This window comes from Cydia amplana, chromosome 6, assembly GCF_948474715.1.
Source record: "Cydia amplana chromosome 6, ilCydAmpl1.1, whole genome shotgun sequence".
NCBI lineage: Eukaryota > Metazoa > Arthropoda > Insecta > Lepidoptera > Tortricidae > Cydia > Cydia amplana.
The window spans coordinates 8,269,423-8,283,207 of NC_086074.1; the positions used below are offsets into that span (position 1 = coordinate 8,269,423).

The 13,785-nt window shown below is 39.6% G+C and overlaps 2 protein-coding genes across 5 annotated transcripts in view; one reads left to right on the forward strand and one right to left on the reverse strand.

Annotated features, from left to right (window-relative positions):
• LOC134648759 (diacylglycerol lipase-beta) overlaps nucleotides 1–13,545 on the reverse strand; it is a 92,806-nt gene extending 79,261 nt beyond the window's left edge. For all 4 annotated transcript variants that reach the window (XM_063503300.1, XM_063503298.1, XM_063503299.1 and 1 more), the window contains exon 1: nucleotides 13,272–13,545. The gene's annotated coding sequence lies outside the window, so the exon portion shown is untranslated. The remainder of the gene's footprint in view (nucleotides 1–13,271) is intronic.
• Nucleotides 436–1,922, forward strand: LOC134649134 (uncharacterized). The gene is made up of 2 exons (XM_063503848.1): nucleotides 436–1,099; nucleotides 1,807–1,922. Exons 1-2 carry the CDS (start codon nucleotides 436–438, stop codon nucleotides 1,920–1,922), a joined length of 780 nt encoding a protein of 259 aa, XP_063359918.1.
• Nucleotides 13,546–13,785: the final 240 nt, after the last annotated feature.

Genomic DNA, 13,785 nt, shown 5'->3' on the forward strand with positions numbered 1-13,785 from the left:
TTTGCGACCTGCTCGTTTTACGATCTGCACGTTTTACTACCTGCACCTTCTGCGATTTGCACTAGTGCTCATTTTGCGACTTGCACATTCTGCTATGTATCCCAAAAATGGATCACGTTTGTTGTATGGGAGCCCCACTTAAATCTTTATTTTATTCTGGTTTTAGTATGTGGCGCACCACAATACTGGCTGCCCACAACCCGTCTACAAGTCTACGTCAACGTGTCAGTCATGTCACTTCGACACAACTAAATTTTCCTTCTTTGATACGGAAGCCTAAATCTTATTTAATCCTATTGTAATATATTCGCTGTAAATATTCTCTCATTATATGTAAATATTCATCATCTCTATCTCCGCGTATTATTTCACATATAAATAGTGCTCTAGGCAAGGACACCATATTGGTGACCCGCGACTTTCAAAATTTTAAAAATGACCGACGAATTCGAAGATTCTGTTACCGGCAATATAGAGCCCGAACGATCAAGTGCTGCGGTTGATCGTCTCACCATGAGATTACCACCCTTTTGGGCAGAAGATGCGGAAGTTTGGTTCGCCCAGGTCGAGGCGCAGTTCGCCGTTTGGGGCGTGAAAGCAGATTCTACCAAATATTTTCAAGTGATCAGAGAGCTAGATCCCAAAACGGCTCGAGAAGTACGGGATATCATAACGAAGCCCCCAGAAACAGATAAATACGAAAAGTTGAAAAAACAATTGATCGACCGTCTGTCAACGTCGCAAGAAAACAAAAGACGTCAGTTGCTGCAATTTGAAGAACTTGGAGACAGGAAACCAAGCCAATTCCTTCGTCACCTTCGAGGATTAGCTGGCGATAGTGTCACTGACGATTTTCTCCGAAGTTTGTGGTCGACTCGTCTACCTACTCAAGTGCAAGCGATCATCGCGTCTCAGAAGACGGCTTCTTTAGACGACATCGCGATCCTTGCAGACCAAATCATCGACGTGACACCTTGTTCTTCTTTTAAGCAGGTTGCAAGTATGACTTCGTTCGAAGACATGTTCAAGAAGATGGAGCAATCCATAACGGCGCGCATCCAGAGTGAAATGACGCAACAGATTGCTCAGCTAAGCACCGGTAACGGCAGCGGTCAGCGACGTTCGCGTTTTAACAGGAACAGGTCGCGCAGTCGCAGCAGATCGAAGTCACACGGTCGGTATCGAGCTGTCAAATCAGGTATGTGCTGGTACCATAGTCACTTTAATGCAGACGCACGGAATTGCATTCCGCCGTGCAACTCGGAAAACTAGCAAGACAGTCTACCGTGGCGGCCGCCGACTGTCATACTACAACCAGCCGCCTATTCATCACAGATAGAGTAACTAAAATTCAATACCTCATTGATACCGGATCTGACCTCTGCGTTCTGCCACGCAATTTTATGCCTAAATGCAAGTCGCCTGATAATTATTCACTTACTGCCGCTAATGGTTCGCTTATACAAACGTACGGCATAATCAAGCAAAAGTTAGACATAGGTTTACGCCGAGATTTTATATGGAACTTTGTCGTAGCAAATGTAAACAAACCTATAATCGGCGCAGATTTTCTTGCACATTATGGTATTATTATCGATTGCAGAAATAGAAGACTACTTATTGACAGCTTAACAACTTTGTCAACTACGGGACAGCTTAAGCACTGCAACCAACCCAGCGTTAAGGCAATTTCGGGTGACAGTGAGTACCACCGCTTGCTAGCAGAGTATCCCAGCTTAACGAAACCATCTGGACTGCCGCGAAAGGTAAAGCATTCCACTGTTCACTACATCCGAACTACTCCAGGTCCTCCTACCTTCTGTAGACCACGCCGCTTAGCTCCAGACCGCCTGAAGATTGCTAAGGAGCAGTTTGAAGAGATGCTTCGCGACGGTGTAGCGGAATGCGCTGAATCACCATAGGCGTCGGCGCTACACATGGTGCCAAAGAAAGGCAACGGTTGGCGGCCGTGCGGGGATTACCGCGCGCTGAACGCACGCACTATTCCCGACAGATACCCTGTCCGCCACATAGAGGACTACGCACATCGACTCGCTGGTAGTAAGATATTTTCAAAAATAGATTTAGTTAAAGCTTACAACCAAATTCCCGTATTCAAAGATGACATTTGCAAAACTTCAATTACAACCCCATTTGGAATGTTCTCCTTCCCATTCATGCCATTTGGACTCCGAAATGCTGCCCAAACCTTTCAACGGTTCCTGGATGAGGTGCTCAGAGATCTGGACTTCGTGTACTCCTACATCGATGACGTGCTCATCTATTCTAAAGATGCCGAGCAGCACTTAGATCATTTACGGCAAGTTTTCGATAGGTTCCATGAGTACGGTATGCTCATCAATGAATCCAAATGTTCTTTTGGTCAGAAAGAAGTCACATTTCTCAGATTTACTGTCTCTGAAGAAGGCACGCGTCCCATCGACGAGAAGGTAAAGATTATGCAGGAATATCCTCCTCCAAAGACCGTCGGTGGCTTACGCAGGTTTCTCGGCATGCTGAACTTTTATAGAAGATTCGTTCCTCACGCTGCCGAACACCAAGCCCTTCTTCACGACATGCTAACTGGACCTAAACTGAAAAGTTCGTCTCCACTAACTTGGACTGATCAACAGTTAGAGGCATTTCAGAACTGTAAGTCTAGTCTTGCAAACTCTACATTACTGGCTCATCCCATTATGGAAGCAGAACTCGCTCTTGTTACTGATGCTTCAAGCACGGCCGTGGCCGGCGTTTTACAACAATTTGTACAAGGACAGTGGCAACCACTTGCTTTCTTCTCAAAGAAGATGACACGGCAACAGACGCAATACAGCGCGTACGATCGGGAGTTGCTCGCTATTTACGAAAGTGTCAAACATTTCCGCTACATGGTCGAAGGCAGACATTTTGTCATTTATACAGATCATAAACCTATCACCTTCGCCTTTCAGCAAAAAGACAGGAAATGTTCCCCGAGACAATTCAATTACCTTGATTTCATTTCGCAGTTCACAAGCGACATCAGGCATATCTCCGGGAAAGACAACATCACAGCTGACACGCTCTCCCGTATCGAAGCCATTGCCGTGCCACCGGACTTCGAAGCCATCGCGCAAGCTCAGCAGGAAGACCCAGAATTACAAGAACTTCTTGCCAAGCGATCTTCGTCATTGAAGCTTGAGAAAGTACCCGTACCAGGTACCAATGTTTATTTATATTGTGACACATCTCAAGCAAGGCCACGTCCGTTTATCGTCAAGCAGCATCGACAGAAGATATTCAACACCATCCATTGCATGACTCATCCAGGTACGAGATCCACAATCAAACTTGTAACTCAGAGATTCGTGTGGCCATCTGTACGCAAAGATTGCGGTACCTGGGTACGTGCGTGCGAATCGTGTCAACGTGCTAAAGTACAACGTCATACCTCCTCTCCTCTCGGAAATTTCAAATTACCAGAAGAAAGGTTTAGTCATGTACACATTGATCTGGTCGGCCCATTGCCACCTTCATCAGGATTCCGTTACCTTTTCACAGCCATTGACAGGTACACACGGTGGCCCGAGGCAAAGCCACTGTCTGATATCACGGCTGAAACGGTAGCCCATGCATTCTACGACACTTGGATATCGCGTTTTGGTTGTCCTCAAACCGTAACTACTGACCAAGGACGTCAATTTACCTCACGTATGTTTAAGGTCTTGGCAGAGCTTTGTGGTGCACAGCTGCGTCACACGACGGCTTATCATCCGCAAGCCAACTCGATGGTGGAGCGTCTTCACCGCTCCCTGAAAGCTGCCATCATGGCCCACAACAGCACGAGGTGGACTGAGGTGTTGCCGATCGTCCTACTCGGCATAAGAAGTGTGTGGAAGGAAGACATCAAATGCTCAGCTGCAGAGATGGTGTATGGTGAGCCTTTACGTATCCCGGGTGAGTTCTTTCATTCTCATACCTCAAACACCCTGCAGCCTGATGATTTCGTCACTCAGTTGAAACGCCAATTGTCACACCTCAGACCTGTCCCCGCATCAAGGCACGGAAACAAATCAGTATTTGTTCATAAGGACCTAAGTTCATGCAGCCATGTTTTCCTTAGACAGGATGCACTGCGTGGATCGCTAGAACCGCCATACACTGGCCCATATCGCGTGCTAAACAGAACGGACAAGACCGTCACATTGGATTTATTACGAGGACCAGTGACAGTGTCCATTGATCGTGTCAAACCAGCCTACATGTTGAACGATACAGCTTCACCTACAGGCACAAGTGCTAAGCCTACTCAAGCTGTTGTCCCGGTGAGAACCACTCGATCTGGCCGGAAAGTAACCTTTCCTTCTCATTTTCAGGCAGGACTCTGATTCTCTCAGGGGGGTCCTGTGGCGCACCACAATACTGGCTGCCCACAACCCGTCTACAAGTCTACGTCAACGTGTCAGTCATGTCACTTCGACACAACTAAATTTTCCTTCTTTGATACGGAAGCCTAAATCTTATTTAATCCTATTGTAATATATTCGCTGTAAATATTCTCTCATTATATGTAAATATTCATCATCTCTATCTCCGCGTATTATTTCACATATAAATAGTGCTCTAGGCAAGGGCACCATAAGTATTTGTTGTTATAGCGGCAACAGAAATACATCATCTGTGAAAATTTCAACTGTCTAGCTATCACGGTTCGTGAGATACAGCCTGGTGACAGACGGATGGACGGACGGACGGACGGACGGACGGACGGACGGACGGACAGCGGAGTCTTAGTAATAGGGTCCCGTTTTTACCCTTTGGGTACGGAACCCTAAAAACCGCATGCATAAGTAATTATTATGCAGAGTTATTTCTAATCCCAAAAATAATAAGAACCCTCGTTCTTCATTTAGGCATAAAAGTTTTGCATTGCATGCATATTCATGGTAAATAGCTCACATCAATATTTCTACCCTTGACTACGGGTACCTACACATACTCGTAAATCAGTTGTCAAAACAATTGATGGCGGCCGCCGGCCCCTGTCCGGCTGACGAGCATGATTGATCTCGATTGTGGCATTGTGTTGAAGTTGTGATGTCCTTTTGTCGTAGTCGTAACGAAGTAATCGGTCGCTGCGTGCACGCAGGGCTTGTTTTTCCATTCAAGGTGCATTGGGGTAACTTCGAAAGCGGGTAAACTTTGAAAATAGCAAATAATTATCTATAAAACCAGAGACACTTTATACGTACTTTAGTAACATTTACGCTACAGGCTACAGGCAATACTGTTGCTACCGTAGAAAGTGCTTCTAGTTTCAATAGATATTTTTATGCCATTATGAATATTACTCCGCTTTAGAAGTTACTCCAATGCTGCCTATTGCCTAACCTAACACAATGCAAGATAGCATTCGTCTTTGGATAATACCTATTTATAAATTGTGACCTCGAGATATTTAAACTATTGTTGTTTTTAGGATAGGATTAGAAAGAACTTGCATAAGTATTAATATTAAAATACAAATACAAATGCATTTATTTCATTATTTTTTTACTTTACATCAGTTCTTAGGTTTAATATAAGGGTTAGGTAGGTAATTAGTCCATCTTAGGTACATGAAGTAAGTAGGTAAGTATTTATCTAAACATTGTGCAACAAATTGTGTAAGTAATGAAAAAGGTGCTGGTACAGCTTGCTGAATTTAAACCCGCCCTTGGTCAGCTAATTGGAATGGTATTAAGATTAAATATTTTTTAAATTATGAAATTCACAATAAAAACCAAAACTTTAGTATGTAACAATAGTTTCCTTACGGGGTACTTAATACAGGAACAGTATAACATATGTTTCGTGTGGTTAGTATTTACCTAAAAGTTAACTTTATGAACGCATTAAGCATGAGGTTCCAATTCCAATTCCTACTTATGCGGTAAAATGATTATTTCGTTGTTATAATTACCGCTTGAAGTGCTCGATAAAAATCTTATGCTTATCTTATCTTATCTAATGCTATTTCTGAGGAGTCCTTGTTTTAGTTTCTACGGGAATGGACTAAAATGATTTCCTAATTTCGATGCTGACCGTACAATGATGAAATTAAAGAAATCTCACACTCACATTTAACCACTTAAAGGCACCTAGCCACTTATCGTCTGGTTTTCTTGATAGCTTCCACGATTTATAGATACATATGTTGTATTGTTATCAGTTTAGATCATACCTATCTAATATAGGTATACCTACCTACCAGAAACCCGTTTTACTGTCAGACATGTAAAGTAGGCAAACCTACTTAATGACGTCAAAGTAAACGCGAGATACTTAATAAGCTAGTTCATCTCATATTTTAGGAAACAAACATCGAAATTATACGGCGCGTATGAATTCTAAAAATTTGATTGTGTGCTGGTTATGAGCCTTGAAGCTCCTGTGTCCTAGACAGTCTTTTTTCATTATAAGAAAAAAAATACCTTTTTCTACTCCAGCACTTAAATGTGTCAATTAAATGACTGACAGTGATATCTAAAGCAATGTCATTTGAATGATTTGTCTATAGGCTCATAAGATGACTGCTAGCAGTCATCTTATGAGTATAATACAACTGCTTTATTTTTTTTAAAGATACAAGTTCCGATCATCTTGATTGAAAGAGGTATGTTTTCATTTACAATAATAACTATTTTTTTTTAAATAATAACTCAATTTTTTTTAAATAATAACTCTTTTTTTTTAATAATAACTCTTTTTTTTAATAATAACTCTTTTTTTTAATAATAACTCTTTTTTTTTTTTTTTTTGCTGCAGCTGTCATAGAAAAAGTAATGTATGCAACAGCTCATAATTGGTTCTTAAAATTCTCGGGTCTTTTTTTACAAAACTCGACTACGTCTCGTTTTGTAACTTCGACCCTTGAATTTTAAGAACCCTTATTATATCACTGTTGCATAAACTACTATTTTAATTATGTTCCTTATAATAGTTATAATACAGTAACTTTATACATTAGCGTTTGCGTCAAATCCGGTAGCTGTGATTTTTTGCAGACTTGTTTATGATGTTGGCCCAATGAATAAGCCAAATTTGAGACCTCGAGTGCAATTTTTTTTAGTTTTTATTTTACCCCTTGCCTAGTTGACTTATATATATATATATATATGTATATCCATGCCAAATTGATTTCTAGCTCCAACGACCACTGAACAAAGCCGCGGACGGACAGACGGACAGTAGGTCTTCTTCAGAGTCATCAATTACTCATATTCCCCGGACAGCATTGAAAGGAAGGGAAACAACGGTTGAGATAAGCGCCCGTCGGTCAGGATTCCCGGGTCTCATTTGTCTTATCAGTTCACATTCTTCTCCGTGAACTTTAGAAACGATCTAACAAAGCGCAAAGTTCTCATTTAAGAAAATCTGGTATCGACTTAGGTCGTCCCATTCGTTTTTCATCAAGTTCTTAAATTAGCCTATTCTGCTTTCGTCACTCATTCTACATTGAAAGTCACTGAAGATTGTGACGAATGTAGAATGGGTGACGAAAGCAGAATAGGACTAATTTAAGAACTTGACGAAAAACGAATGGGACGACCCAAGACGATACCGAAAATCTCACGAATCGAAATTCTAAAAACACTAGTAAAATTTTAGACAGATTGATATAATTAGACGGCGTAAATGACTAGACTTATAGAAACCATATAATAATTAAGAAAGCATTCACTCCGGTCGGCGGTCAGGCTAGACTTATGCTGGTTTCTTTTTCTCTAGCTACCTGCGTCATCATCGTCACGTTAGTGTGTATAGGTACTGTACTGTAACACAATCATTAAATGTATTTCTTATAATACAGATAGAATCTCCCAATGCTGTAACTTGAATTACTTGAACATTTCATATAAATACTAAATACCTACTTACAAGGAAATAATATGCGAATATAATAAACAAGTAGGTACCTACTTCTAATTTAACTGCTACGATATTGATAGGTAAATAAAAACAGTAATGTATTTTGCAATAAGTAATGAAACAAGCGAACATAAACGGAAATGACCATCTTTTGTAGCAAGTAATGAGATTCTGTCTTCTGTCTGTCGCCTGTTGAAGTAGAAATATGACACAGACCCGGTCACAGACAAGACATCCTCTAGACTGAGCATAGTAACGCTACCCCCTCTGCCACTTATACGGTAGTTTTACTCCGTCTTCGAGTCAATCCCGTGCCGTTATTGGTTCGTGTCTTTGAACGGACCAATCACGGCACGGGATTCGCTCACCTCGTCCCCCCGCGCCCCCGTATTTTTGGCAGCATCGGTTTCATGAAATAATTCCTAGTCTATGGTCCCGGTAGTTGACATTTGACAAGAAAACAATATAATTCTTTACATACATATAAGCAATCCGAATAGAATTATGGTTAAAAATCATATTTTTCTTTTTAGTTGAAATCTATTTTCACATGTTTCATTGAAAACTCGACGAAATTATGATTTTGATATATCTACTAGGTTAGTACTTGAGTAGTAGGCATTGATTACAGACATTTGTAGGGATGTGGGACATTGAATATTTGTGTCAAATCGTACAGATATTGAGTCCAACAAAACTTCATATTTTTACCACGACGTGCATTGTGATATCACTTCCTCAATTTCCTACTTACCAACAAATTGCTAATTACCAGCGTATGATTGAACTAAAGATTTTCATAATTTATTGTTGTACCTTTATATAGTATCAGAAAGGGGGAAAACTGGAAGTTTCGTCGTCCCACAGCGTCGCATTTCAAAGCTATAATATTTCATTTGGGTAGGTATTGTATTTTATCAAGAGAAAATTTTAATAATAGATCCTATGTACAGCCAAGGACTAATAAAATATAACATTTGTTCACTTTAATATTCTTATTATTCACCTTATTTAATTTATATAGGCCTTACCTTATGTATTTTTAATTAAGGCTTTATTGCGGTAGCTTCAAAACGAGGTAATTTTGAAAATCAAATATCTACTAAACTAGAAGCATTCTCTGCTATAGCAACAGCATGCAGGATGCCTTGCAGTAGAGTCGCTTAAAATGCTGCCAAAGTATCAAGTGCTTACCAATACATATTAGATATTAGTGGTTTCCCAAATTACCCCCATGCACCTTAATTCAATGGCGTAAAATGACGAAATACAGACGTAATGTAGGCAATATGTACTTTTAGTGTAGGTACTATACCTAAAATCAACGTTATACGTACATACACTTATGGACGACCTCGATTCTATATGTTCGATTTAGCTGATATTTTTCTTGGAATTTTGGTCATCACTAAAAATCCTTGTCATCAACAGTGAAGGTGTATTGAATAATTTAACAAGAGGTCAACCCAGCTATACGTCATGTTACAAAACAAAATGAAATCTTTTGAATTGTAAATAAAGTTCAAGCGCGTCAATGAACTAGGTAATTCATTACCATTAGTTTTTTAATTATATAAGCAAATATAAGTCATGTTAAACCAAATGCGTAGTAAAAGATACAAGCCAAATTGAATGTTGCTAGTCTATGGATAATTTTACAGTAGTCAAATCAATCGGCATAGCAAAGGTTATTTAAATACTTAAAAGTCGTCAATATTGGTATTACCTATATAAAGTATTAAACGTAAAATAGGTATAAGTTAGGGGAAATTTTCCGATTCATCGTTATTTTTTTTTTACAAAAACCATGAGTTGCTCTTGAGGCAATGTAAAAAACAAATAGGTATATGTTATTCTTCCGTTTTTGAATAATATTAATGGCTTCCTAAACAAAAGGTAATGTAAGCTTAGAGGAGGTCAAGAATGTCAAGATCCAGTGAAGGACGACTATTACGTAGAATTTAAGCCATCATTCGATTTAAACCATTCTAGAAGGCGTTAGAGCTTTATTTAACCCTGTGTAACCTCAGGCTTCTTAGATCGGCTAACCTTAAGGGTTATCCTCGCTGGCTTCCTTACACGTCACGTTATTATGTTTGGCCTTTAGTGCTCCTACAATTACCGTGTTGCATTCAACAGCAATCTAGCAAGGCATCTAGGTACGAGTGTTGTACTTGGTCTGCATGTTAAATTATACTTGTTAAGTCGGTATAAAGGGAGTTGAAAGTTTGCAATATGCCTGTCCCACAGTGAATTATTGAGTGCGGCTGATTTGTGGACAAGTTTATTTTGCGGCTTGGTTAATAATATGAGTGTTGCGCCTGCGATTTTAGCCTATTTGACGGAATGACGGAAAGCGGAATAGGTATACCTTAACTATTACTTCGATTGCAGTCGCGCATAGCTAGGGTTTGCACGACGGATCCGAAATGTATGGGAATATCCGCGGATCCGGATCTAGATCCGGATAATTTCATACATTTCAGATCCGGATTGCAAACCCTACGCATAGCCAATACTCACGTAAGTCACGTACTTACCTGCCTAACGTATTTTAACGATTTAGGTAGGTAGGTATTTTAAAAGCAAGGGCCTTTTTAATAAAACCCAATGTCACCTAGGTACCTACCTATTAAGGATTTAATTTTGTGACATTTGTGTCTTTATAGTTCGTTAGTTCGGTTTATATATGTAAACGAATCTTTTATCTAATATCTAACTCAGGCCAGCGACTCACTTGCCCGTATTAGAAATTTCATTATACCTTTTGTTTTTTATATGAATTATTTCAGTGGTTTATATAGACGGAGACGATCAACCTCATATAATCATTGCATCGTCAGAACCACCAGCAGTATCTACAGGTTTATTAAGAAAAAACATGACTTTGTTTACAAACCTAAGTATGATATTCTTACTTTCAATAAAACACCGATAATCGTAAATTCACTATTTAATTAACTTGGCTTGAGATCCACCATTAAACCATACAATCAAACTCCTCTTGTCATCATCTATGCGCACTAAACGCTATTTGAGTTACATGGATACACGTTACTAACTTGATAAATGTTATAAAATTACCTAAATCCAGAGTTTTACTCCTGAACTTTGGTGGTCAGTTTGCAAATGAAATGATTGCAGGTTGATATGTACGTATGTATGTATTTTTTATTGGTACCTACCTACTAACAATTAAAGTATTAATTGTATTAAGTAGCTCGTGTTCAAATGTTTAGGAACCAAGCAAACCAGTCATATTATTTGTTTTCTACGCTACACAGGATTAGTTAGGTAGGTATATAAATAAAATGAAAACTTTTCCCATTAATCCTCAAGATATATTTCCTGCCAACTTTTAAATCAACTAATGTTTGGCTGCTCTTGTTGGAAAAATCAAAAGCGAAATGTTTTTCATAAATAGGTACTTGGAAATGTACATAAGCGGGAACAAGGAACGTGTTAAGTTAAAATAACGTGATGTTTGACGTTCGGGGACAGAGCGGGCTCTCACAAGCCCAGTTATGCGCTTGGTACGCTTTGTATTTTCCTTTGAGGCTTACCTAACAGCGCTCTCTCGCAGGAAAATTATTCGTACAATGCCTAGACTCCACGTTTGTCTTTATGAAGTTACCCGCAAAGGTCGCCGCGTTTCACTTAAAATTTAATTTAAAGGTTAATTGCTCTTGCAGCGCCTTTGTGTAAACTTTAATACATAAACGGGGTTATTCAACCCTGTTCTATATTTAGTCTTAATAGAATCAGGGTGGAAAATAAAAAATACAGCTTGTCTAACGAAGTTTGTCAGCAATGTCGTAACGTAAATTCAATCAAATTTACGGCTACAGTTCGTAGTTATTCGTATTGTGGCACTTTTTAGGGTTCCGTACCTCAAAAGGAAAAAACGGAACCCTTATAGGATCACTCGTGCGTCTATCTGTCAGTCCGTCTGTCCGTCTGTCACAGCCTATTTTCTCCGAAAGTACTGGATCAATTAAGTTGAAACTTGGGACATATATCATATATATGTAAGTTTGTAACCCAAAAACGGACATGTAACGTAAACAAATGAATTTTAAATATGGAGGCCACTTTTGGGGGGTAAATGAGCAAATTAAAAAATAAAGTTTTTTAAACTATATCGTGACACCGTGATACATATCAAATGAAAGAGCTCATTGTAAGAATCTCAAATACATTTTTTATAATTTTCAGATAAATAGTTTAGCAGTTATTCAAAAAAATTGGCAAAAAATGACCATCCCCCCCCCTTTATCTCCGAAACTACTGGGTCTAAATTTGGAAAAAAATACACAAAATAGTTCTTTACCTATAGATGACAGGAAAACCTATTAGAAATGTGCAGTCAAGCGTGAGTCAGACTTAATTAGGTACTTCGTTTTTGATCCGACCCCTACGGGTTTTTAATAGACATTTCACTCACGTTTCACATAAAAAATACATTGTTAAAAATTGTGTAATGTACGGAACCCTTGAAACGCGAGTCCGACTCGCACTTGGCCGGTTTTTTAATACTGGGGCTCAATAAATATTTAACGGTTTTCAAATAAAGGTCAGTGGAAGCCGGATGGTAAATCACCCTCGTAAAATTGCGAATTTAACGATCGGCGTAAGAACCAGCCGGTACTCAGAAGAGAGAGGCGTTTTAACAACCTCTTTGAAGATACCCTGGAAGTAGGTAATACGGCATGTGTCTCTTTGGCAAGGTTTGTATACGTCACGACTAATATTTGTAAACACAAACAAGACATCGAGACAGTTGGCGTGTAGCCAAAAGTTTCCCAGAAGATTAAAGAATAGACAGCACTTTTCTTTTGCCTATATGTTACCTAAGTATGTTAAAAGAAAAATAACCAACCACCTTAATGATTTCTTATTTTGGTTTTTAATTTATAAATATTAATATGTAGTATAACTCGTAGTCTATTTGATCAACACTCGAGAACTATGAAAACGGCCACTTTGTGAGGATTTTTTTTAATTAACACATTTAAGATATATGTTAAAATTCTCCTATTGGAATATTTTATGATTACTTAATGCCTAATAATATATGGCACACGACACTAAGTTGACTAAGTATGTATAAACCGGATGTGTATCGGCGGTAGCACCTGCCCTGATTGATCATGCTCCATAGCACCACCTTCGAGTCTTCGTTCGTCAAACCGGTAACGCAAACGACCAGCTTAGATTAATTTATGAATTTAATGATGGTGCAGAGAAAAAAGGCCACTTTATACATTGTGAATAAGGTGCTTCTTATTTGGATAAATGTATATTTTTTTGGAATTTATTGTCAACCGACTAAGTGGACGTTTTTATTCTGTACCATCCATCACAAAACAAAAATTACTTACTTGTCTGATGCGCGGAATCAGGCTTACATAAGCACGTGTGCCCGTTTTTTATCCGCCGTATATGCACGTTCACCAAGCTCCTCATAAACCAGATTTCGACATTTTAACACTTATTTCCATTGCGACACACTGCAAGGAAAACACCTACACAGCCAAATTCCGAAGCCGGAGTTAACTCGGCCCGCTTGACCGCTTTCGCTCGTGCAAACTGCAACACAGCCTCTTGCCACTTCGGTGATCACTCGGTCGCACTGTGGACTATGCCTACTCCAAATGATGTTTGAACTAAACCGCACTGCCTGTAGGCTCGCGTGCCAAACTGAGTTGTTTTTATTTTGATATTGTTTTAGTTTTTGATTGTGCAGCGCGCGATGCCCAAGCGCAGGTATTCGCGTTTGCGCACGGTGAACGTTGTCGGCGAACGCGTGGCGATGCAACACTGGCGTGACTGACAGGGCGCCGGCCGCGGCCCGAGGCGCGCCACCGCGGTCGTCGACGAGTTGAGGTGGGCAAG